The sequence below is a fragment of the Camelina sativa genome, chromosome 1 (genome assembly GCF_030686135.1).
Source record: "Camelina sativa cultivar CO46 ecotype springtype chromosome 1, ASM3068613v1".
NCBI classification, from domain to species: domain Eukaryota; kingdom Viridiplantae; phylum Streptophyta; class Magnoliopsida; order Brassicales; family Brassicaceae; genus Camelina; species Camelina sativa.
In genome coordinates this window covers 396,396-419,661 of record NC_141880.1, presented here as the reverse complement: position 1 = coordinate 419,661, position 23,266 = coordinate 396,396, and the positions used below count along the sequence as shown (strand labels likewise).

The following is a 23,266-nucleotide window of genomic DNA, read 5'->3' as shown; positions in this document are numbered from 1 at the left end:
CTCTCTCTATTTGATGCCATTCTTGAGATAAGATATCTCAATAAAATTATGAATTTATGACATATTCACGAATTCGTCATTCATAAATAAAAAGTAAAAAAAAATTATGGTGCACTTAGATCGAAATATTGAGGTAAATACTAGATACCACATGTTTTATTTTAGATAATAATTTAATATCTTGTGTTAAAAAAATTACAAGTAGAAAATGGTAATCACATAAGGTTGACTTGAATTTTTTAATATATAAAAATGAAACAAATAAAGATAACTTACCAATTATTTTCAAACTTGATGATTAAATAATAAAAACACTGTTGATGGATGGATAAATAAAAAAAAATCACTGCATTCTTATTTTAAGGGCAGATGTTAAAAAATTATGTGATGAAGAAAGCTTAGAAAGGTAATGTTTCTTTAGTGTAATTGCTATGATATGTCCCAACAGTTTCTTCACAAGAAGCAAAAAGCTTATTATTACATGCAAGTAATTAAAAATTGTTGGAATAAAAAAAAAACAAAGAAAAGAATTAAAATTGGATTGATCGATTGAGTAAAATAGTAATGCGTTCTTTCCAAGTGACTTTGACAAAAAAAAACAAATAAAAGAATCGTCTTGGTTTCATTCATATATGCTTTCAGAGAAGAGAAGAGAGAGAGAGATGGGCAATTTGATAGGCGCATAGATGGGAAGAATCTCAGATAAAAATGGAAGCTTTGACCGCCATTGATTCTTCTCATCACTCACCACGACATCATCTCTTGTTGTTGATCTCTTCTATTTCTTCTCCTCTCTGATGCGTGTTCTTGATTCATCGGCTCTCAGATCAGTCACAGAGCCCCCAAGTAAGGTTTTTGATTCTCTAGATTACACACACATACCTACACCTATGACCTAACCACCTGACCTAATTAAAGGCTTTTTCTTTTTCCGGCTTGCTCTCAAATAAATCTGGGGGGGGGGGGGGGGGGGGGATTTTAAAGTTTACTCCTTTTTTTGGGAGATTTCCTCTGTTTTGTTCATTCCTTTAGATCCCTTTCTTCTTATTTAAAATTTTCTTCAATCTTTTCAAAATGCTAATCTATTATCTCTGTACCCTTTCAGAATCCTCTGTTTAATTGCTTTTTTGCATGCGATTCATTTATTATCAGATTCTGTTTTTACAAAGATCATCCATCTATTTAAACCTGTTTCATTTTCACAATCTCACTTATTGAACAAAAGATTGTTCCTTTTTGGCTCATTGCAGATAGGATAAAGAGCGAACAAGGTCCTGTTTGGGATTTGATCCATAGAGAAACTGTCAAGCGTCTTTTGAGATTTTGTTTTGTGGTTTGAGGAAAGTTTTTGTGGGCTTGTTTGTTGGTTTGGTTGGCTGGTTCTTGGATAGATGGCAGAAGTCCATAATCAACTAGAGATCAAGTTTCGGTTAACCGATGGTTCTGATATCGGTCCTAAAGCATTCCCTGATGCTACAACTGTTTCGGCATTGAAGGAAACTGTTATCTCTGAATGGCCTAGAGGTCAGTTCTTTTTTTATATATGCTTACTTACTCCTATGGCTTTTAAGTTTATAACATCCTTAGGCTCTGTGTTTTGAGATTGTAAAAGCTTGAATCTTCTTGGAAACAATGGTTTGGTCGTTATGAGAATCATGTCCCACTAGGATAACTTAGCATTACCAAATTTCAGATTCTTAGAATGTTACTCACCTTGCCTAGAACTGTACTTATTCTTGTGATTGCTTCATTAAGGGAAAATTACTTGTTCTGTTATCCACACAAACCTTTGTTCAACGCTTTGTTACTGATCATACCACTTGTCATTTTGTTCTGTTGTGTTTGACTCATGATAGAGAAAGAGAATGGGCCGAGAACAGTGAAAGAGGTGAAGTTGATAAGCGCAGGGAAGGTATTGGAGAACAACAAGACGGTTAAAGATTACCGAAGTCCAGTCTCTAATCTCGTAGGCGCTGTCACCACAATGCACGTTATCATCCAACCTCCTGTTACTGAAAAAGGTAAAACATTCTTTAGATTCTTCTCGTTTTTTCTAGCTCCTCAGTTTAGCATCAAATTATGTTCTCGACTTGACAGAGAGATGTTACAATGTTTGAAACAGAAAAGAAGCCTAAAGGTGACCCGAAGATGAACAAATGCGTCTGTGCAGTCATGTAAGAGAGTAGCAAAATCTCAAGAGAGAGTCAGATTTCTGGTCCTTTTAAGTTTGGTCCCTGATGTGGTTGGCAGTTGGTATAGATTGTTTACTAATACAGATACGAAATTAAAAGAGTATTGAACCATTTTTTTTTAGATAAGTATAAATCAAAAGCTCTTCTCTAGCTTGTTGCAAAAGTAAATTATGGTGTAGTAATGATTCAGATCCTCTTTAAGACACAAGAAGACTCTGTTTTAGCTATATTTCTGAGCTCCTCTGCATTTGGAACCCTGTGTTTCGTCTAAGAATTTTAACATAGCAGGATTGTCAATTGTGAGACTAAACTAGAATATCTCCCAATCATTGGTAGAGATGATTTAGTAGATCGTTCACTGTTTGCAGAGAATTGTTTGACTAAACTCGCAAACAACAAATGAAATGATAATGTATCATCAGGATTTAGCATTGAAAGAAAAAGAAAAAACAAACGAACAAAACAACTCAAAAGCAAATAGAGCATAAAACATGAAAAGGAACAGAGGCGATACAAGTAGAGTATCATGGGAAGAACCAACGAGCATCGGAGAATGGTAAGGAAGAGAAGACGCATTGTGGCAAAGGTTCCATCTTTTGGGTGGTGAGATCATAGACAAATATGTGGTGTGGATCCTTTTTAGCATGATCAACGTCACTGAAATAGATAGAGTTCCTTTTGATCCCTGGGATGCCATTTGCGGTAACGGTGATGCCCATGTCATAGATCAGTGCTTCATCTCCCAAAGAATCTATTTTTACCCACTTGCCTCCCACCTGTTTCGTCTTGTAAATGCGAAAATACCATGTGTTGCAGTGTTGTACTATACTTGATACCATCAAAAAATCTCCGGACTCTGTGACTGCAATGCGTGTCCTGGAGCCACGTAACTTTTCCCAATAGAGTTCATCATCTTCTTCATTAGGAAAAGAGGGGAAATCATAATGATTGAAGCAGAAATAGTCAAGATACACAGCCCCATCTTTGCGTAGATGATCTCCTGATAGATCCCAAATATTGACAAGATCACTGGCATAGTGAAGGTAGAGCTTTTGATCCTTGTGATTTTAGACAAAATCTTCATAATATTCGAAGAGAGGAAGGTCGTGCCACTTGTTATCTCCTTTCTTGGTAAACACACAAGAGCGCAACATTACAACTAGGTAATATTTGGTTTTGTTGTCTATCCGAAAACATGCTTGGTCGTATTGTAAGCATCCTAATCTAAAAGATTGAGTATCGAGTAGATCAATCCTCTCAGCAGTTAAAGGATTGAGAATGTAGAGATCCATGAGAGGATTCAACAACAAGAGCCAGCTACCACAAGTCGTCAGACAACGGCTCTGGGCAAAGTCAACACCAAGATCTCTACTTCTGTAAACTTTGTCTTGATCCTCCGGAACAAACAATACACAACTACTGTCGTTGGGAGGGAAGAGAATCAGCCATGGAATCTGATTTTGGTTAGGGACGCAGCCTCTCGAAGCAGAGTGCCACGAAGAACAAACCGATTTAGCTCGATTAAGAGATGTGAAACTCAAGCGTTTGAAAACACATCTCAGCAAGTCGAGACATATCTCCGACCAGTTTGCAACCCCCTGAACTTCTTCTATTTGTCTCCCACGATTAGCTTTTTTTTTGCTCGGGTCCATTGCTGCTCAAACAAGGTTTCGACCTCGTTAATGTAACCCTACATAAATGAGATGATTTTTTGTTTTTTTTTTTGTAATTATCTAAACGAAAAAATAACCCAAAAATTTTAAATAACGGAACCAAAAAAAAAAAAAAATAGCCACAAATGTTAGTATTATTGTAAAATAAATACATTAACACACGTAAAAAAATAAGTGTGTAACAATTTTTTTTTCCTGCATCTGAAAAAACGGAAATTCGAGTAATTAATATAAAACACTATTATTATATAAAAGGAAAAAGGTTTTTTTTTTTTTTTTTTTTTTTGCCAGCAGGAAAAAGGTTTTTTAAAAGTGTAAAAAGTGAGTTTTTTTGGTCCTATTAAAAATACGATTATTCAACTGAAAAAAAAATTATAAGCCAAACGCTGCGTTTGGTCAACATATGATAGGTACGACGTGTATAAATAAGACGACGTCGCTTTCAAAAAGCTCTTCTCCTTCCTTTCACTTTCTTTTTCTTGGATACAGTTGCAGAAAAAAAACAGAGCTTTTCTTGAAACTTTCTTTGAATTTTACAATGGCGTCATATGCATCAATCGAAGATAAAGAGGCAACTCTATCGGGCACTTTTCGATCCTTCTTCGATGTTTACTCATCTTCCTTGGCCCAGATAGATGTTGATATGGTTAACTACTCATGGTCTGCAGTAAATAAAAGAGGAACATTGCAACATTACTGGAGTGTTTTTGATGGGATCACAAACATGGTGACGGTGTATACCAAAGAAACAAAAGATGGAGAGCAAGCCACCTGTGTTCTGAGAAGCGTAAGGGATCGACCGAGGTATCCAGAATCTCTGTGTACAAGGTTAGGGAACCTTGATAACGCACTTATTGGGTATGTCACTAATCACGTCGTAAAACTGGGGTTTTACATGAAAGATTTGCCTCCCGCGTTTATCACGGCGGATGTGGTGTTTGTTCCGGCGCCGGAAACCACCAAAGGTAGAGAGCTCCTGACGGTATGCATATCTGATCAGTCCATAGGGCTCGTTCGTCCAACTGATTCTTCGTGCTTTTCCCACCCATTGATGCAAGAATCACAAACTATCATCAAGAAAGGTGAGGTGAGGAGGATTGGGGCAGGAACCGTTTTCGTTTTTGCAAAGGTTAAAGAAATAAAGAAGCGTCTGGAGCAGAATCGTCCAAAAGAGACAATCAAGTCTTATTCTGGAGAACCATTCCTACTAGATCGCAAGTTTGCTCAGAGGATCAGAACCCTCTATGGAACGATTCCGCAGGAATTAGTGAGTATGACTAGAGTCTTCCGATATCCAGATGGCAAAGTAGAAAGTACGCCTTCCCCCTTTGAAGCTTACGCAAACGAGAAAGAGTGGTCACGTTTAGGAATCGAAGAAATTGGAAAATTGCTATATGTGTGTGAGTATGTACTAGGTGGTCACTTTTTCATGAAAAGTGAAAGATATCTGCGGGTATAGTTTGGGGATTTCTAAATTTCTTTGTGTAAAATAGTATCGTTTTGTCCCAGAATATAAACTCTTTGACCGCTCTCGACAATCTCTTGATATCTTCTATTTCTCTCTTTTGTCTCATGCCTCTTCTTTTGATTTCATCCGCTCAGATATGTAATCCTAAATAATCACAAAATTATGTTTTTTTCTTCATCCATATAGGTTTGCCGGTTTGGGATCATTTTATAAGTTTGTTCTTAAATGTGGTTAGTATAGATTGTTTACAAAGATACAAAAATGAGAGAGTTGAACCTTGTTTTCTACAGTGTTAAACAGATCTATTCTCTAGGTTGCTGCAAAAAAGTTGTAGTCTTGTGGGGTGAATCATGGTATGGCCGTATGGGGTAAATGATTTAGATCATCTTTAGACAGACATAGACTCTACGTACTCTGCTCTATAGCTCTGTTTCTTAATTCCTAAAATAATCATTTGTGATGATCAAATCAAAACAAACCCGTTTTGACCAAAAAGATTTAAACGGATAGATGATACAGAGATTAAGGAACCTTCTCAGGGACTTTGCTAAACACCAAAGTCTTTACAATGGGAGAAACGATCAGCTTCTGAGACATCTTTGCGAAGCTTTCGTTTGGTTCCAAGAGATTCGAGGGACCAAGAAATAGGATCTGCAGAACCATTCTTTCCCATCCTGCAAGTTTTTAAACAAAACAGAAGCCACTGATTGAAAACAGGGGAAATTTGAGTTTTTAAGTAGTGCTGACCTTTTTGGCGGGTGTTTAGGGTTTAGGGTTTAGCAGATCCTATTTTCATACTAACCAATACCATACTAATTGGTCAGCACTAATTTTTGGCGGGTTCGATTTGACACAATACCAACACCTTACCCTTACAGAAATATTTCCATACTAACCAATAAACCGATTGTATATATACGGGTAGGGGTTTTATTTGACATCAATTTTTTTTTGACGATCATTTGACATCAATTTATATATTGGATATTTAAATATTTTTCTTCCAACCAAACACTATTAGTTATTTAACATCCAAATAAAAATAATTTGAGGTTTTTTTAAAAACAATTTTTTCCTTTATAGTTTTGATTTTGATGATATCATCAGATTTATAAAGCCAATCTCTTCGGAAAAAATAATCTAAAAATAATTGATTATCTTTCTATAAATCATTTTTTTTTATTTGGGCAAAAAAACGGTCTCATTAATAAACTTAGATACATAATGTTAAACATGTATTTTTACGACACCAAAATGCAAAAAATTGTCATATTTCTTGTTTTTCATTTAGATATATATTTTTTAACTTAGATATCATAGTATAAATGTTTAAAATTGCTTCACTGAATATATATATATATATATATATATATTTAAAATTGTTTAACTTAATATAATATATATAGTATGATATCTAAGTATGTGTGTATTTGAAATCATTGTCTATTATTATAATATTTTTAAATCTCTATTTTTCTAAACAATTTATTAAAAATTAGTTAAATACAAAATGTGTACAAATTATACATGTTAAACTTATACATATATCTGATGCTCAAATCAAGGATGGCTATTCCATATTTTTTACATTACGGGAGATTGGATCTTTTCAGCAGAAGAGGTTTGGAAAGGAAGATGGTGTTAAAGTTCTAGCACCTCTTGTGGCACAAATTCTCCGGTTGTTGCTTCAACTCATCTGGTATGCTGCTCTTCTTTTCCAAGCAGCTATGTGATCGCTCAAGAAGGAATGAAGCAGTTGGAAGTCTTGGAGTCACGGGTTGAGTCCATTGAATATGTGTTAGGAAATGTGGATTCTTCTCTACAAGAGATCAAGACTGGTTTTGAAGGTGTGACCTGTGAGTTAAAAGAGTGAAGGAGATCATCAGAGGTCCTCTCTCTCTTCTTAAAAATTTCTTTCGTAGGTAAAGCTGATGATGAGGATTCTTAGGATTTATGAGTGTAAAGATTAGAATAATGATAGTCTGTTTGTTATGCAAGTGAGAGAGAGATCTAGGAATTATGGTAAGACTTATTTTTGTTCATTGGTGAATGGTGATCCCTCATTATGTGAGTAGTTCTTTATTGAAGAATTTTAGTGAAGATAATCATGAGCATTTGGTATGTGCATTTATATTCTCACTCGCGTTCAACAAAAGGCAGTGAACCAGTTCCTCTAATACTTATGTGATAAGTTTGTTCTTATGATATGGTTCCATGACTGTTCAGTTCATAGTACACACGCAACAAAATTCATAGAGCCATGATTCTTCTCCAAAAGCATGTGAGAGTATCAAAAGTTAGACAAAAAGAAAATTATTGGTAAGGATTTACAAACGCAAGAAACAGGTCATTTTGCATGTTTAGGCAAAGAAGATGACTTGGGGCAGAAGATATGTGGTTCAATTTGTTCTTGGCAGGATGATTCTGGACAATGTTGTTCTCAGAAAATCAGTTGGTGAAACAAAAGAAAGGCAAAAGGTTATGATTAATGATTCCATAAGCAGGGTTTTGTAATAAGGTAATTTGGACAAATTAAATCAGGAGCTGCAAAGGGATATATGTCCTCTTGTTAATTGACTACTCTTGAAACGTTTTACTTAAGTAATTTTGCATGTTTAATTGGTGGAACAAAAAGGCAAAAGGTATATGATTAATTGAATGATTCCATTAGCAGTGTATTGTAAGAATCACTAGATATAAATTGCTTCTTCTCAGACATGTAACGTTTACCTTTGTTCTCTGTTTGGCTAAAAACTCTCAACAACAGATGAAGACAAGCGGTGAAATGAGAAAGCCCTAAGTGTAGAATTTTAACCCATAAAGAGAGAGAGCTTCAGTAAACAAAACATCGAAGCTTACAAGACTGAAATCATTTTTTTTTATATATATTCTTAAAGACTATAGAAGATGAATCCTTTTTCTATTTTTTTAATCAAAATCATCTTCCTTTTCTACCAGAGACTGTCTTTTTCACAGCCCCAACAGAGACTAAGAACTGATCAAGAGAAGAGAGAGTTCTCATATCGTCTGGAGGAAAATAGCTCGCTGCTTTTCCCATCAGCGAAGTGAAGAGTAGAGAGAGCGAAGGACGAGTTACATATCTTTCCCCTAGAAGATCGTCTAGGAACCCAAACGCAGCTAGAAACTCTGATCTTCCTGCGTTTATTGGAGCTTCGAAATGAGCTGGGATGATCCTTTTAAACCTCCAGTCACGTGCTATCTCATCGATCCAATCCCTTACCTGAATCATTTGTGATGATCAAATCAAAACAAACCCCGTTTTGGACCAAGAAGATTTAAACTGATAGATGAGGAACCTTCTCAGGGACTTTGCTAAAGACCAAAGTCTTTACAATGGGAGAAACGATCAGCTTCTGAGACATTTTTGCGAAGCTTGCGTTTGGTTCCAAGAGATTCGAGGGACCAAGAAATAGGATTTGCAGAACCATTCTTTCCCATCCTGCAAGACAGAGGCCACTGAGATCTTCTGGTTGATTGAAAACAGGGAAATTTGAGTTTTTAAGAAGTGCTAACCTTTTTGGCGGGTGTTGGGGTTATCAACCACTGGATCATTTGGTACGTCTTTGCCTTTGCTAAGTATCTTAACAGCTAGTCCATTCTTAGCCGAGGCCAACAAGGATTCGTTGCTGATACTCGAGGGAGGTCTCCGTGGGACGAAGATCACAGCATCAGTGACTAAAAGGGTTCTTGACCGCTTATGGTAGAAGGCTACTTCGACATAAGGTCCAATTCCTGGATATACATATAACGCCATAAGAAAATATGATTTCTGAATCTTTCAAAAATACTACTAAAAGGAACATACCAACTTCTGGGGAGCTTAGGACTTTCTGCTCGATCTCCTCAGCCCATGGGGTAGATAAGTCCCCGTCTTTGATGATATTAGCACGAAAGATACCGAAAAACTCGAGTGGTAAGTTCAATGGCCAGCTCCATTGTCTTGGTGCCACCCATATTTGAGCCTTAGGGAACTTCCTAGAAAACGGACCGACAAAAATCTTGTGCTCATAAGCAAATGTTGGCAGGACAATGTACTCAACCGGAGCTCCCAACTCCTTAATAAGCTGCCACAACCAAATAGAGTTCAATCATCTATCTACACGCTTTCTCTATTGATCAACCACTAATTAAGTGTTAAAATATCAAGACAAGAAAGTATGATACATACTTTGTGAATTCAACAATTCTGTGGAGTAGTCATAAAGAACAAAATCCAATCTGGTGGGAAAGAAGAGAAAAGGGGAAACCTGAATACACTCTTTGGTGGGAGCAATAGGAGCATGAACCCATAAACCTCCAGATTTGAGTTTGATGACAGTCATTCGTATATTGGTGGACACACTGCTAAACCCTAAAGCTTGTTCTTGTTCAAGCATCCATATGCAACCTTTAACCGCCTTCAAACAAAAACAAGGTTCAAAAATTGTGTTTTTTGTCAAAATTGAAACAGTGGTTTTGGGCAATCATTGACTTGTGGAGTCTGTTAATCGGAGATGACGACCAGTTAAAGAATCGGTAATGAAATTGAGAGAGGGAGCAAAAAAAAATAGAAAAAGCTAACCTCGGTTCTGATGGTGCGCCGGTTAAGGAAAGGGCCAAGAGGAAAAGGAAAGCCAGTGAAGTTAATATAAAACTGTTTGCTTCGATCTCCGTTTACGTCATCAGTAACGACGGTCTTGCTCGTCGATGAAGAAGCAGAAACCATCACCGGAGCTTTAATTTGTCTGTTTACGGACATGGGTCGACCTAAACTCAATGACCCACCGAGAAAGTTGATGTTTTTATCCACTACTACAAGTTTGGGTTTCGGAAGAAACGAAGAATGTTTCGGGAGATGAACGGCCATGGCCGCTGCCGCCATTTTTCTTCTTTCGCTTATCAGTTCCGATGTTCTTTTTTTTTTTTTTTTTGGTTTCTTCAGCTTTTTTTTTTTAATTGGTACAATAGGAACTAGAAGCTGATGTTTGGACACGTGGATGGGTATAGTGTGATAGTTTCCCTTTTCCTACGTGGATATTACAACAACAAATATTGTGTGGACGTTACTTTAAGGACAAGAGCATAAAAATCTCATTCATAGAAGAAGAACATCGTAGAACTTTCCCAAATCCTCCTATATTGTTTTTTCTATAGGTTTCGGTTAAAATTCCATCGGTTTGGTTTTGTGGGTGGTGGTGGTTATGACGCGCTACGTTTGCGGATGGGAAGACGAAAAAAGCTACTAGCCAGCATTAAGACAAGACCCACACTCAAACTGTTCAATTCCCCAACGGCTACAAACAAAAGAAAAGTAATAGTATCATCATCATAAACAGATCTTACAAAAAGTATAATTGTATAAGAGTTATTTTCATTTTCTTTTATTTTTAAAACAATATGAATTGGATACATATAAGATTCATTGTACATATGTTATCAATATGTCCTTGAACTTGAAGGAAATAAATCTTGGCTTTACATTTAACAATTACACTAGTATTTATTAGCATTGACCAAAAGGAAAAGGAAATAAATTTCAGCCAAAAAGGTAAGAAAATATGACCCAAAAAAAAAAACACAAAAAAGTATATATATATATATATATAAAATCGCCAAATGCTAAAGAGAAATCAGCGAAATAAAAAGTCACTTAATACATAACGCTTAAAGGCTTAACTTGTACGTTTCGTGAACCTCGAGGTTTAATTTATTAGCATTGGAAGGGTTTTTAGCTGGGTCGATGAATTTACGGATCTAGAGAGATCTTTTCCTGGAAAAAGAGAAATTTGTGTCACACGACACGACGTTTTAATATACTACTACTTACTAAAACTTTAAAAGAGACCCAAATAAAAACCATCCAAATCTCTTCTAAAAACCCCCCCCCACTCACTCATCAAAAGAGAAAGACTCATCCTATTCTCATGGCGAGAGTTGCGTTGTTAGTTGCGGCGGCGTTTCTGGCTTTTCTGATGGCGGCGCCGGTCACTGAGGTAGCGGCGAAGAGGTGGACTGTTGGAGATAACCAGTTCTGGAACCCCAATATCAACTATACCGTTTGGGCTCAGGACAAACACTTTTACCTCGACGATTGGCTCTGTATGCTCACTCTCTCTTTCTCTCTCGGATTCATTATGATATATATGTAATATGTGTTAGATCTGTTTGGCATATTCGTTTCGCTTATTTTATTGTCTGTGATTACGTTCGAAAATTGTGTAGTCCTCCAGATCATGTAGGATACGATACAATCATAGGCTCTGTTTTCTTATTAAAAAGTGGGTCTTTCACATCACTCAGTTGTTAAAGTCTGAACATTTTAGTTTCAGTTTTGACCTTTTGATGGATATGGATTAGGCTTTCTGTTCTGTTCTTTTTCTTTTTTTTTTTTTTAATCTTGTTGACTTGTATAGTTAGTGTTGTTTCTCATTGGTGTCTCCTTTTGGTGGTTTCTTTCTTGTCTCCATAGATTTTGTGTACGAGAGAAACCAATTCAACGTTATAGAGGTGAACGAGACCAACTATCTAAGCTGCAATTCCAATAATCCCATCGCTAATTGGACTCGTGGTGCTGGAAGGGATTTAGTTCATCTTAATGAGACCAGGCATTACTATCTCATTAGTGGTAATGGTGGTGGGTGTTACGGCGGTATGAAACTTGCTGTTTTAGTTGAGAAACCGCCTCCTCCTCCACCACCTGCTTCACCTAATAAGAACAGTGCATCAACGGTCTCTGCTTTTGCCCATCAGTTTTTTGTTCCGGTCGCTGTTTTCGCAACAGTGTGGACGATGTTGGATGCGGTTCCAAGGTTGTGGTAACTAGTCTGGATTTTTTCTTTTAAAAGAGAAAACGATTGGTAACGATGACATCCGATTCGACTTATATATCTTCACGAAGTGAAGCTCGTTTATAGTTTTACTGGTACTCTTTTATGTTTAAGGTTCTTGCATCTTTTATGTGTTTCTGTGTGTCTCTTTGCCTCGTTGGATTATTACTGATTCATGCTTTTTGCTTTTTTTTGTTTGTGGAAAAAATAAATTATTCATGGTTTTAGCTTTAATGAGCCTACGATTTGGGCTTTGGATTCTGAAGTTATAAATCTTTCTTCAATTTGGACCCATAGATGATCATTGTCACTATATACAACACGTCCATATGTCATATATATCTCTGTTATCAACTATATGATGGTTGACAGAATATGAATAAATATTTCAAGAATCAATAAATGCAAATACAGATAAATTTGTCGGTCAAATGATACCGACAATAGTCAGAATTCATTATATATATGCATCTGGTGTTTCAGTTAAAATGATTACAAAGTTGATCCGAAAGATTTAAAGACTTTGAATATTCTATGTACTTGTAGAAAAACAAACTCTTGAAAGTTGCTTGAAAGTTGTTTTTGAACCACACATTTTTGGTTTGTTAGAAATTTCTTTCTATGAAATAAACGTGTAAAAAATGAAATGTTAGAACATTTGACTTGTTTTATAAGATGATTGATCCCATTGTTGAGAATCCACATATAAGAGTTAGGTCGCTTCTACACAAATTTAACGCATTAAACTCCAAAGGACTTTTCAATTTCGATTTCGGAAAACCACAAACATCTAATGAACCTAGTATATACGGATTGTAATTTTCAAAATTTCGAATCAGTTGAAACATAGTAGTTTTATTCCCACTAGGTTCGAATCCAGAGTACCATTTTACGTTTTATGAAAAATGGTTTTATGTAGACCGATAAAAAATTCAAGATACTTATTAAAGAATGTCTTATATGACAGTAAAATAAATGAGCTCCTTTTTTGTATTTCACAAAAATTATACGTGGAATGAGAAAGCAACTAAATTATTCTAATAATTGATGTATTGTCATGTAGGTGATATAATAAGTTGCAAGTTGGTCGCATCGTCACATAACATCAAAGACACAAGGATGTTTGGGAACACGTTTATCTTTTTAGTGTCCTCTCAACAACCACCACCCCTTTCTCCAATCTTCAAGTCGTCTTATGCATATTTTATACTGCTCCACTTGTTTATTCTTTATTTTCTTGGCCATTCTTAATTTTGTTAATCAAGTTTTATTAACATTAAGGATGGCACACTATCTCTACGATCTATGTACTACATTAGTTTTATAGTGTGATGGGTAAAGACTATTCTTTTTTTTTTTAAAAAAGTGTGGTGAGTAAAGAAACTTAGCTGTGGATAACCCAAGTCCAACATGTGTCTTGTTTTTTGACATCGATCAAGGACTTTCTATTTTGAAAACCAAAAAAACTATTACTTGCTTCTTGGTTATTATTATTATTTTTCGTTGTCTATTGTGTGTGTGTTAAAGTTGACCCAAAAAAAAATATTATGTTGAACATGATTACGGGTAACAATTTTGTTGATGATAAGAAATTTCAGTAGATTAAAAACCGTAAGACATATAAGTATATAACTAATCATGATTCAAGTCTTTCATGTTGATCTTGAAGAAAATGTATCGTTTAGCTTTTTTTATTTAGTTCTATTCATATTTAACAAATACATTGTGTCAAAACTATTTCTTGTAAATTTGTAATGGGTCTCCCTAAAATCTAAATCAAGGAAAATTCTGGACTTTTAGCCTATTGTCTCCATATATAGGGTACTAGCCATTGATAACATGTGTGGATCGTTATACTTAATTTGTTCCAAACTATTAGTAATAGTAATACTAGCCAAAACTAATATACTAAACTTAACCCTGATTAGGGTTTGTTTAATCTAGTCATCTCCCAAACAGTGGACACCATGATTAGTCATCTTAACCTATCAAAACCCTAGATCTTTTGTTTTTTTTGGGGGTTAAATAAAATATTGTCGATAACCATTAACAGTTTAAAAATAACCAGCTAGCTAGACTAATTTAGTTTATTGACTAAAGCTGGCAGTTTAAAATAGTATCATTAGTTCATCACATCGATAATGACATGATGGTAAACTAATCTGACCACGAAATTTGCTCATTTGAAGATGTTTAATTTTATAGTTCAAACCCATAAAAGAATTCACTTTCAATTATAAATTATTGTTCGTGTGGTTATCGGATTTTCGACTATGTAAAAGGCCTAAAGTAACTATATAATAATAGCTTGACCCTAATCCAAATGTCAACCACACGTCCCGACAAAACAAACAGCTCTTCAAGGTTTTTTTTGGTCGTAAGATTTTTGTTCTCCGTGTTTTCTCATACACCAGTTTTTTTAGATATTAAAATCACATAACCCCAGTATTAGGGATATATTTAACATTTTTTTGACTATTTTCTTGCAAACGTGGATTTCAATTTCGTTAAGTTGTATCCCTTTGATATTATCCAACACCAGGTTACAATTCTTCTTGACCCTTCTTGAGTTTAACTAAACTGTCTTTGTCATTTGAATACCGTAATACGGTATATCAAGAAATGTCAAACCTTTGTTTATGTTTTCATTTTGTTTGAGATAAAGTTTCAATATGCTTGAGCTTGATTGCTTCCCTTTCTGTTGCGTCCATAACTCATACTGCGTGACACCAAAAATACAACTTCTGATTATCGAATTATAAATTACATTTTAAATACATGTGGGAGTATGATTATATAAGAAAATGGAACTATTAATTTCTATTTCTAATGAGGTATCAATACGCTCGCTGTCCCTTAGGTGTCAAAAACAATAAAATAATGATACTAATTGCAAAAACATATCAGTTAATTTATTTAAGTTGATTCCTTTAATCCTCTCTTAACACTCTGAAGACATGGTACGCAGACACTTGTAACGTTATGCTTTAAGAACCCAAAAACATAATTTAATGAAGCACAAATCGTTGCACGAATATTCCCAAAATTACGTTATTATTCATTATGTCATTTAATATCGAAGAGATTAGATCTGTGTATAATCAGCAATATTATATTTTGATTTTTGAGTCTTTTGACATTTTTGCAGCTTCAAGTTTTTAGTTTGGTTAATTGAAAACTACTTATAATGATGATTCGAACGATGTAAAATATAGTATCAAATAATTGACCAAAGTCGTGGGCAATATCGAACTTTATATGTTACTAATAATTAGCCACTAATTAATCAAATTTATGATTTCGGAATCAAATTGATCCTTTTCGGATTTTTTCCTCAATCCATTTAAATCAATGTTTTAATGAACTAGTAATATATAACATATCTAAAATAAAAGGTTAAGTTTCCTTTTTATTCTATTTTTCTGTGAAAAAATTGCATATATAGTAGTTTTACTGTCGGCCATTTTAGATAATTATTGAAGATTCAAGATTATGTTCTGCATAAAATAAAATACTCCATATAATAACAAACGCAAGTAGGTCCTTGTGTGTTTGGCTCATAAAGGAATAAGGTGGATGCTTATTGGCTATTCCATATCTCACAATTAATTTCCACCTGTAAAACTATTGACCTCTACTTAGTACTAAGTACTAACCATATCATAAGATAGGATATGATCAACACTCTTACACGATTGGATTGACAACATTACTTTTACTACATAGAACCGCGATAAACAAATGACTCCACCATACTGCCTAAAAATCTTCGATCATTATGTTTAGGGAGTATTTTACAATGATGTAGTTTGTATGCTTTGGAGGTCAAACTCCGAACCTAACATATACCCACTCCACTTGATCGACCATTGAATCCAAGAACTTATACTTCCACTTACATTCATTTAATCTGAAAAGTGTATTTTGTCGCTATTTGAAGTGGTTGCCTCGCAGTGCCGGTCTTGTGAGGCTAACTTTGGGGGGAAAATAACAAGCTTCTATTGTCAACACGTTGAAATTAAAGACAATTTTTAAACACTTTATAAGTACTTATAATATACTGAGATGCATTTAAGTTATTGATATTCTTATTAATATTATTGTACTATAGTTCAGCTGTAAATAAAATCTTTAAGTTTTTTTTTTCTAATTTTTTATTATTATTCCGTCGTGAAAAGGTTTCTAGTTAATAATAAAGTGAAATCATGAAAGAACAAAATTGATTGTAAACGATATATAAAATGACAAAAAAAAACGTCTTCAAATACTTATATTACGATTGGTATAAAACCTTGTGACATCACATAATCGTTCCAATAACGTACCCACACTATATCACTAGTAAACGATAACCTATATATCTATATATCTTCTGATGATATATCTTCTGATGATTATTGTTGTTTTAGATGTGATAGAGATACCCATATCTATGGATTATAAGACTCATGACATCAACCCGAAAATTAAAAAGAAATACTAAAGATATATACCAAGTGAATTAATTTTTTTTTTTTGTATTTGATAATATAAAGAATTGATTATGGTTCACTCAAAATAATTAAGTTCAACTTTACAACAAGAAACGGTCTAGTACACACACATCCTAATATTGTTGGTCCACAAGATTTACTATATGTTAATGCACAAGTACAAATAGCATCTAAGATGACTTTTACAAGTTAATTTGGTTATTCAATCAACCTGTTAAACAAATGATTAAATAAAATGGGTAATAAAAGATGCAAGTTTAACTATATTTCATTATTTTGCACAAGAGACTAGTAATAAAATAAAGGGAATGCGAAATTCAGAACAGAGTGATTGGACCGGAATAAATTAGTAATAATACTAATATTAAAGAAGTTCCATGTTTAGCCCGTAGACTTTCGAAAACCAATGTCAAGGCTGCACGAAACCGATCTAAAGAAAATCATACATTGAAACAGAAGACTCTTGTCTCTTTGTTTCTCTCTATATATACACACACATATACCAACACCCTAAATTAATATCCATATCTAGAGAGATCTACAAAGATTGAGATTTGTAAAACTTTTATATATCTTTTCAGAATATGGCGGTTGAAGACGATGTATCTTCGATAAGAACGACCACGTTAGTGGCTCCAACAAGACCCACGATCACAGTTCCTCAGAGACATCCTGCGATCGAAACGGCGGCGTATTTCTTTGGCGGTGGAGATGGGCTTAGTCTTAGCCCAGGTCCACTTTCTTTTGTCTCTTCTTTGTTCGTTGACAGCTTCCCTGACGTCTTGACGCCGGATAATCAACGGACGACGTCGTTCTCTCAGCTTCTCGCCGGGGCTATGTCGGTGTCTCCTGGCGCTGGCGGCGGAGGACGTTCTACGGCGGGGATGTTCACCGGAGGAGGTCCGATGTTTACAATCCCTTCTGGTATCAGCCCTTCTAGTCTTCTCACCTCTCCCATGTTCTTTCCTCCTCAGGTTATTATTTCTTTGTCTCATCCTTAATTAATAGTTAAAGCCTAAACTCTTATAAAATTAATTTTAGATTTCGTATGTGTATGTAAAACTAATGAATAATAAATTAACCCAATTACTAAATCATCTAAAGATTGAGAAAAATACGATAACAACAGTATAAACCAATACACTACAACCTTGTTTTGGACCAAACTAGCATTTTTCATATAGCTAGTTTTCCTTTTTCCCTAATACTATCAATTAAATCGTTCTTGTGATATATAATGCTGCAGTCGCCAGTTCAGACTGGCTTTGTTCACCCGCAACCACAACGACAAGACACATTTTCACACCATATGCCGACATCGACGTCCACCACCATCCATGGGATTGGGCGTCAATCTTTTGAAGTTTCGCAAGCTGATCAAAGAGCTCGAAACCATCATAATAACCAGGCTAATAATAACCGGTCGTATAATGTGGTTAATGTTGATAAACCGGCGGATGACGGTTATAACTGGAGGAAGTATGGACAAAAGCCTATAAAAGGGTGTGAATATCCAAGGAGTTATTACAAATGCACACATGCTAACTGCCCGGTTAAGAAGAAAGTTGAACGGTCGTCGGATGGACAAATCACTCAGATCATTTACAAAGGTCAACATGATCACGAGAGGCCTCAGAATCGTCGTGGCGGTGGCGGCAGAGATTCCGTCGAGGTTGGTGATATTCATTTCGTTGGTGGTGTAGGGCATATGATTGAATCTAGTGATGATAGTGGTTATGGTAAGGATCATAATGATGATAATAATGATGATGATGATGATCTTCCCGGTTCAAAGATAAGGTATAGTACAAGTGTGACGACTAATATGGAAAGAGCATATAAATAGTATAACGTTCATAGCATTTCCAATTAATTTATTAACTTATAATGTTGGGATTGCAGGAAAATAGACGGTGTGTCGACAACTCACCGGACGGTGACCGAGCCAAAGATTATTGTACAGACAAGAAGTGAAGTGGACCTTCTCGACGATGGTTATAGATGGCGCAAGTACGGACAAAAAGTTGTCAAAGGAAATCCCCATCCAAGGTATTATTTTAGTTACGGTCGTGTTTTAAATGTTCATATAGTTTAACAAAACTTGAGTCTATATATATATATATATATATACAACAAAGTTGATATCATTCTAAAGATTATTTTACATTTCTTTCTAAAAACTCCTTTTATTTTGGTACTATTAGGAGCTACTATAAATGTACAACGGCGAATTGTACGGTGCGTAAACATGTAGAGAGAGCTTCAACAGATGCTAAGGCTGTGATTACAACTTATGAAGGTAAACACAACCACGACGTACCTGCGGCAAGAAACGGTACCACCGCAGCAACCGCAGCCGCTGCTGGGACGTCCGACCAACATCGTATGAGATCAATGTCGGGGAACAATATGCAACAACATATGAGTTTCGTCGGTAACAATAATAATAGTTCAGGCCAGTCCCCGGTCCTATTGAGGTTGAAAGAAGAGAAAATTACTATTTGACTTATAAACCGACGACTTCGAGGTTGTTTTAGGATTGGTTTAGCCGTTCGGTGATTGATTCTGAACCGGACTACTACTGATTGATGACTTGTATAACAAGTGTGATGTGAATTTGAGTGCATGCTTTTGACTAAAGAAAATAAATATGTTCTTCTTCTTCTTCTTAATTTGTGATTTTTTTGGTTTTTTTGTAACTAACCATTAATTGTTTGAGAATACGAATGTACGTAACAAGTAACAACATATACAGTATATACAGTACTTTCTTTTCAGTTTTATTTTGTTTTTCCCCCTTCAAAAGTTAGTAGACATTATCTTTATTTTTCTTGGCGGTGAATAAGATAAATCTATTTTAAAATTACACATGAAAAAGATAGAAGAGATTAAAAAAAAAAAAGATTTTTGTTTTGTTGTCTCTTTTCTCTTCCATAGTTTAAGGAGGATTATTGAATTCTCCGTAATTATCTCTCTAATCGATTCGGTTCTCTCTATTTTACATCAAAAACTATTTACCCTAAAATTTTGTTTTTTTAATTTCTCCTTTATTTTCGTTTCTTTATGGTCTAATGCGGGGATTGCCCTCCCTGCGTTGGACCCGTTTACCCGACCCGGGTCGATACTCACGCAGCCCGGAAACTCTTCTCTGACAATTAATTTATTATATATGGGTTGCTTCAACTCCAAGCATTCTTCTTCTCCGGCGGGTCCTCCACGCCCTCACCGCCGTCGTTTCGACACAGCTGTCCACCACCGAAATCATCCCCAAGATCACCATAAACGCCACGTTCTTCCCGGTCCACCATCTCACCGCCGTGTCGTCAACTCATCTCCGAAAAAACATCACAATCATGACGATGATCCTCCAAGATCGAGGACGTCCGGTGTTAGCCTGAGATCGAGCTTGCCGCACGGCAATGTCGAGGCTGAGCAGGTGGCGGCTGGTTGGCCCTCCTGGCTCAGCTCCGCCGCACCCGAGGCCGTTCATGGATGGGTTCCACTACGGGCCGAGGACTACGAGAAAAGAGAGAAGGTAAATTAATCCTATAAACCTAATCATAGATTTCTTGCCAGAAAAGTAACGACCCTATCAATGATCTCTCAACAATTATTTTCTAGATCGGACAAGGGACGTACAGCAACGTGTTCCGGGCTTGTGAGGTATCGACGGGACGAGTTATGGCTTTAAAAAAAATACGGGTCCAAAATTTTGAAACTGAAAATATAAGATTCATAGCGAGAGAAATCATGATATTGAGAAGATTAGATCATCCCAACATTATGAAACTCGAAGGGATCATCGCGTCAAGGAATTCAAACAGCATGTACTTTGTTTTTGATTACATGGAGCACGATCTCGAAGGCTTATGTTCATCTCCCGACATCAAATTCACCGAGGCACAGGCAAGAGAGAGACGCTCACATACACACAAAACCCTTACCCCTCCTGCAAGTAACTCTGTTTTTTTGTTCTTCTTCTGACAACCCTAATTTCGTTTCCAGATAAAATGCTACATGAAGCAATTGCTATGGGGAGTAGAACACTGTCATCTACGAGGGATTATGCACAGAGACATTAAAGCCGCAAATATTCTGGTGAACAACAAAGGAGTTTTAAAGCTAGCTGATTTTGGATTAGCCAACATTGTAACACCAAGAAACAAGAATCAGTTGACGAGTCGGGTCGTGACATTATGGTACCGTGCACCAGAACTTCTGATGGGCTCGACCAGTTATAGTGTATCGGTTGACCTTTGGAGTGTTGGTTGTGTTTTCGCAGAGATTCTAACCGGAAGACCACTTCTTAAAGGAAGAACAGAGGTGAGTGAGAATTAGGGGACCAAGCCGATAGATTGAAATTACTTATTCTAGATAACATCTTATTTTGGAGATGAAGTGTTGCTTGTGCTATTTCTTTGTAGATTGAACAACTTCACAAGATTTATAAACTCGCTGGATCACCAGATGAAGAATTCTGGGAAAAGAATAAGCTTCATCCTCAAACTAAGATGTTTAGACCACAACATCAGTATGAAGGTTGTCTAAGAGAGAGATTTGATGAGTTCCCGAAAACGGCAATTAATCTTCTTGAGAATCTATTGTCCATTGATACTGAGAAACGAGGAACTGCTTCTTCTGCTCTTATGTCAGAGGTGACAAAAAACTTACTAAACGAAACCCTTGCTTGTTTTTATAATCAAATAAGCTGAAGCTCTTTAATTTGTCTTCTCTTTCAGTACTTTAACACAAAGCCTTACGCTTGCGATCCATCGACATTACCTACGTATCCTCCTAATAAAGAAATGGATGCTAAGTACCGCGAAGAACTTCAACGAAGGTATCATCAATGAATCAAATTTGGCCATCTCTGTGTGTATATATATATATATATCCTAGGTTGGTAGGTTGTATGTAATTACTTGTGTTGTTGAGAGATTGAAACTTTGTTTTGCAGGAGAAGAGTTAGTGTCAAGAAAAGAGATAATTTGGCAACAAAGAAATTGGGGAAATCTCGTAGAGCGGTGAAAGAGCCTACAAATCTCACCAGATTACCAACCCACCAGGTATTATGGTACTTCAACACCCAGTTGGATTAATTCTAACCGGAATTAACCGATGAGTCTAATTCCCGGTTCAATATTTGTAATTATATTTTTTTTGCAGGAAACGAAGAAGGAAGCTGAAACACAGATTGTTATCCAGACGCCGTCAGAGACATCTCAGGCAACGACGCGAAGCGAGTTTCCTTACAACAGTTTATCTCAAACCACCGCACCAGCGAGCGGGTTCGCTTGGGCAGGAGCCAAGAAGAGGAAAGAAAACGACGTAGCTTCAACGCTGACTTACAACCAGCCGGCTGGATCTGCGAGCCATGTCAGTGGTATGAGTATGGCTTTCGCTAAGAACACTTTCGGGTTGACAATAAACGAAGAGAAACCGAGCTTTCTTAGGCCTCACGTTTCTCTCGACTCCTCTGATGTATTGTTGTTCTCTGGCTTGCATCACAAGAAAACAGAAGACGATACGGTAAGTCAGATTGACCCGGTACCATCTAAACCGGTTGTTGATATTCAATTTTTTGGTATTAAATATCTGCAAGACTATTATTTGGCAGCTTAATTTTATTATTTGATAAAACTTTACAGGATTTGACAAATTTTGGGGCGAATCCGAAGATTTTTCAAACTAATGGGATGAATGAAATATTAAGGAGGACTGAAAGTGATGTTAGAGTTGGTGTTCGAAAACCACCACGAATAGAGAGAGGTTAAAATTGGGGGAAGAAAACTAATTACCAGCATTTTCAGCCAAGGATATATAATTTTTTTTACCTACCATCATTTGTAGTCCATATTTGTATAATTTGTCACCAAAAAAAAAAAAAAAAAAAAAAAGCCCAAGACAGCCTGAAAATGTATCAATTTCAGGTTTTCGAAAAGATAATTTTTTAAAAGATTTTTTTTTTTTTTTTATAAATTTCCTTGTATATTTGTGAGAGATTATCAGAGTCTTGAGGTGAGTTTTTTTTTTGTTTCTTTTTATTGGTAGAAAAGAAGATAACTAGTTGGTAAACCACACGTTGGACACACATTCTATAATGCTCTTAGTATAAGATTAGATAAGAAGAAGCACCAGGAAAGAGTTGTTTATTGGAGGAAAGAGGATGGCTAGGGTTTTGCTTTGGTGCTCTGTCGGCGATTTCATCTTCTTCTACTAGCAACCCTAGATCTCATTCAGCAATCATTTCAAGTTCTATTGCTGTTCATTAGGCCTTTGTGGTTTCAGTTACTCTGTACTCCAGATCTGAAAACGGAGTATCTTGTTCCAGATCTACCCTGTCTTTGGATCTCAACAAAGTTCGAAAGCTCTGGAAGAATGAATCGACCAAGGAAGAAGAAGGAGATGACTCTCATGGAAGAGTTGCGTGAACGTAATCTGCTTAATGAAGGTGAGCTGGTCGAAATCCCAGATCTGCAGAATAATGATTTGATAGAGGAGAACTCGATGAGTGTTGTTGTTTGCTGTTTGAATCCGGTAGTTCATAAGGTTGGTGGACTTGTTAAAGCTTTGCCTGCTATTTGGGGTCTAGATGATAGGGTTCGAGGGAGAG

General features: G+C 36.0%; 5 protein-coding genes and 1 pseudogene across 7 annotated transcripts; 4 read left to right on the top strand and 2 right to left on the bottom strand.

Moving 5' to 3' along the window:
* The first annotated feature begins 503 nt into the window (after positions 1–503).
* Positions 504–2,342, top strand: LOC104719452 (membrane-anchored ubiquitin-fold protein 1). 2 transcript variants are annotated; one of them, XM_087491119.1, is made up of 4 exons: positions 504–846; positions 1,251–1,524; positions 1,857–2,021; positions 2,123–2,342. In XM_087491119.1, the coding sequence occupies exons 2-4, from the start codon at positions 1,392–1,394 to the stop codon at positions 2,176–2,178; spliced, it is 354 nt and encodes a 117-aa protein (XP_087347245.1). In that variant the 5' UTR covers positions 504–846; positions 1,251–1,391; the 3' UTR covers positions 2,179–2,342. The 2 variants fall into 2 exon arrangements, with proteins under 2 accessions (XP_087347245.1, XP_087347557.1); XM_087491431.1 differs by having other exon boundaries at positions 569–851.
* A 250-nt stretch (positions 2,343–2,592) lies between these two features.
* Positions 2,593–3,844, bottom strand: LOC104702958 (F-box protein At2g05970 pseudogene; annotated as a pseudogene).
* A 4,270-nt stretch (positions 3,845–8,114) lies between these two features.
* On the bottom strand, positions 8,115–10,449 carry LOC104717959 (uncharacterized). 2 transcript variants are annotated; one of them, XM_010435971.3, is made up of 6 exons: positions 9,916–10,449; positions 9,602–9,751; positions 9,160–9,418; positions 8,868–9,086; positions 8,651–8,793; positions 8,115–8,574 (listed from the first exon to the last, which is right to left on the bottom strand). In XM_010435971.3, exons 1-6 carry the CDS (start codon positions 10,213–10,215, stop codon positions 8,272–8,274), a joined length of 1,374 nt encoding a protein of 457 aa, XP_010434273.1. In that variant the 5' UTR covers positions 10,216–10,449; the 3' UTR covers positions 8,115–8,271. The 2 variants fall into 2 exon arrangements, with proteins under 2 accessions (XP_010434273.1, XP_010434985.1); XM_010436683.3 differs by having other exon boundaries at positions 8,142–8,549; positions 9,916–10,308.
* Positions 10,450–10,954: 505 nt separating this feature from the next.
* On the top strand, positions 10,955–12,394 carry LOC104717022 (early nodulin-like protein 16). Its single transcript, XM_010434892.3, has 2 exons — positions 10,955–11,432; positions 11,803–12,394. Exons 1-2 carry the CDS (start codon positions 11,258–11,260, stop codon positions 12,150–12,152), a joined length of 525 nt encoding a protein of 174 aa, XP_010433194.1. The 5' UTR covers positions 10,955–11,257; the 3' UTR covers positions 12,153–12,394.
* Positions 12,395–16,978: 4,584 nt separating this feature from the next.
* Positions 16,979–19,317, top strand: LOC104716118 (putative WRKY transcription factor 58). Its single transcript, XM_010433801.3, has 4 exons — positions 16,979–17,627; positions 17,900–18,453; positions 18,556–18,702; positions 18,858–19,317. The coding sequence occupies exons 1-4, from the start codon at positions 17,238–17,240 to the stop codon at positions 19,156–19,158; spliced, it is 1,392 nt and encodes a 463-aa protein (XP_010432103.1). The 5' UTR covers positions 16,979–17,237; the 3' UTR covers positions 19,159–19,317.
* A 363-nt stretch (positions 19,318–19,680) lies between these two features.
* Positions 19,681–22,683, top strand: LOC147949414 (cyclin-dependent kinase C-2 C-like). Its single transcript, XM_087488656.1, has 8 exons — positions 19,681–20,188; positions 20,275–20,559; positions 20,659–20,976; positions 21,078–21,308; positions 21,393–21,493; positions 21,611–21,719; positions 21,820–22,182; positions 22,302–22,683. Exons 1-8 carry the CDS (start codon positions 19,823–19,825, stop codon positions 22,425–22,427), a joined length of 1,899 nt encoding a protein of 632 aa, XP_087344782.1. The 5' UTR covers positions 19,681–19,822; the 3' UTR covers positions 22,428–22,683.
* Positions 22,684–23,266: the final 583 nt, after the last annotated feature.

Coding starts and splice junctions, on each gene's coding strand:
- LOC104719452 (XM_087491119.1), top strand. CDS start 1,392: ATGGCAGAAGTCCATAATCAACTAGAGATCAAGTTTCGGTTAACCGAT. Junction 1,525..1,856: donor TATCTCTGAATGGCCTAGAG/GTCAGTTCTTTT, acceptor GACTCATGATAG/AGAAAGAGAATGGGCCGAGA. Junction 2,022..2,122: donor ACCTCCTGTTACTGAAAAAG/GTAAAACATTCT, acceptor TGTTTGAAACAG/AAAAGAAGCCTAAAGGTGAC.
- LOC104717959 (XM_010435971.3), bottom strand. CDS start 10,215: ATGGCGGCAGCGGCCATGGCCGTTCATCTCCCGAAACATTCTTCGTTT. Junction 9,087..9,159: donor CCTAAGCTCCCCAGAAGTTG/GTATGTTCCTTT, acceptor ATGTATATCCAG/GAATTGGACCTTATGTCGAA. Junction 8,575..8,650: donor TTAGCAAAGTCCCTGAGAAG/GTTCCTCATCTA, acceptor CAAATGATTCAG/GTAAGGGATTGGATCGATGA.
- LOC104717022 (XM_010434892.3), top strand. CDS start 11,258: ATGGCGAGAGTTGCGTTGTTAGTTGCGGCGGCGTTTCTGGCTTTTCTG. Junction 11,433..11,802: donor TTACCTCGACGATTGGCTCT/GTATGCTCACTC, acceptor TTGTCTCCATAG/ATTTTGTGTACGAGAGAAAC.
- LOC104716118 (XM_010433801.3), top strand. CDS start 17,238: ATGGCGGTTGAAGACGATGTATCTTCGATAAGAACGACCACGTTAGTG. Junction 17,628..17,899: donor CCATGTTCTTTCCTCCTCAG/GTTATTATTTCT, acceptor ATAATGCTGCAG/TCGCCAGTTCAGACTGGCTT. Junction 18,703..18,857: donor AAAGGAAATCCCCATCCAAG/GTATTATTTTAG, acceptor TGGTACTATTAG/GAGCTACTATAAATGTACAA.
- LOC147949414 (XM_087488656.1), top strand. CDS start 19,823: ATGGGTTGCTTCAACTCCAAGCATTCTTCTTCTCCGGCGGGTCCTCCA. Junction 20,560..20,658: donor TCAAATTCACCGAGGCACAG/GCAAGAGAGAGA, acceptor TTTCGTTTCCAG/ATAAAATGCTACATGAAGCA. Junction 20,977..21,077: donor TTCTTAAAGGAAGAACAGAG/GTGAGTGAGAAT, acceptor ATTTCTTTGTAG/ATTGAACAACTTCACAAGAT.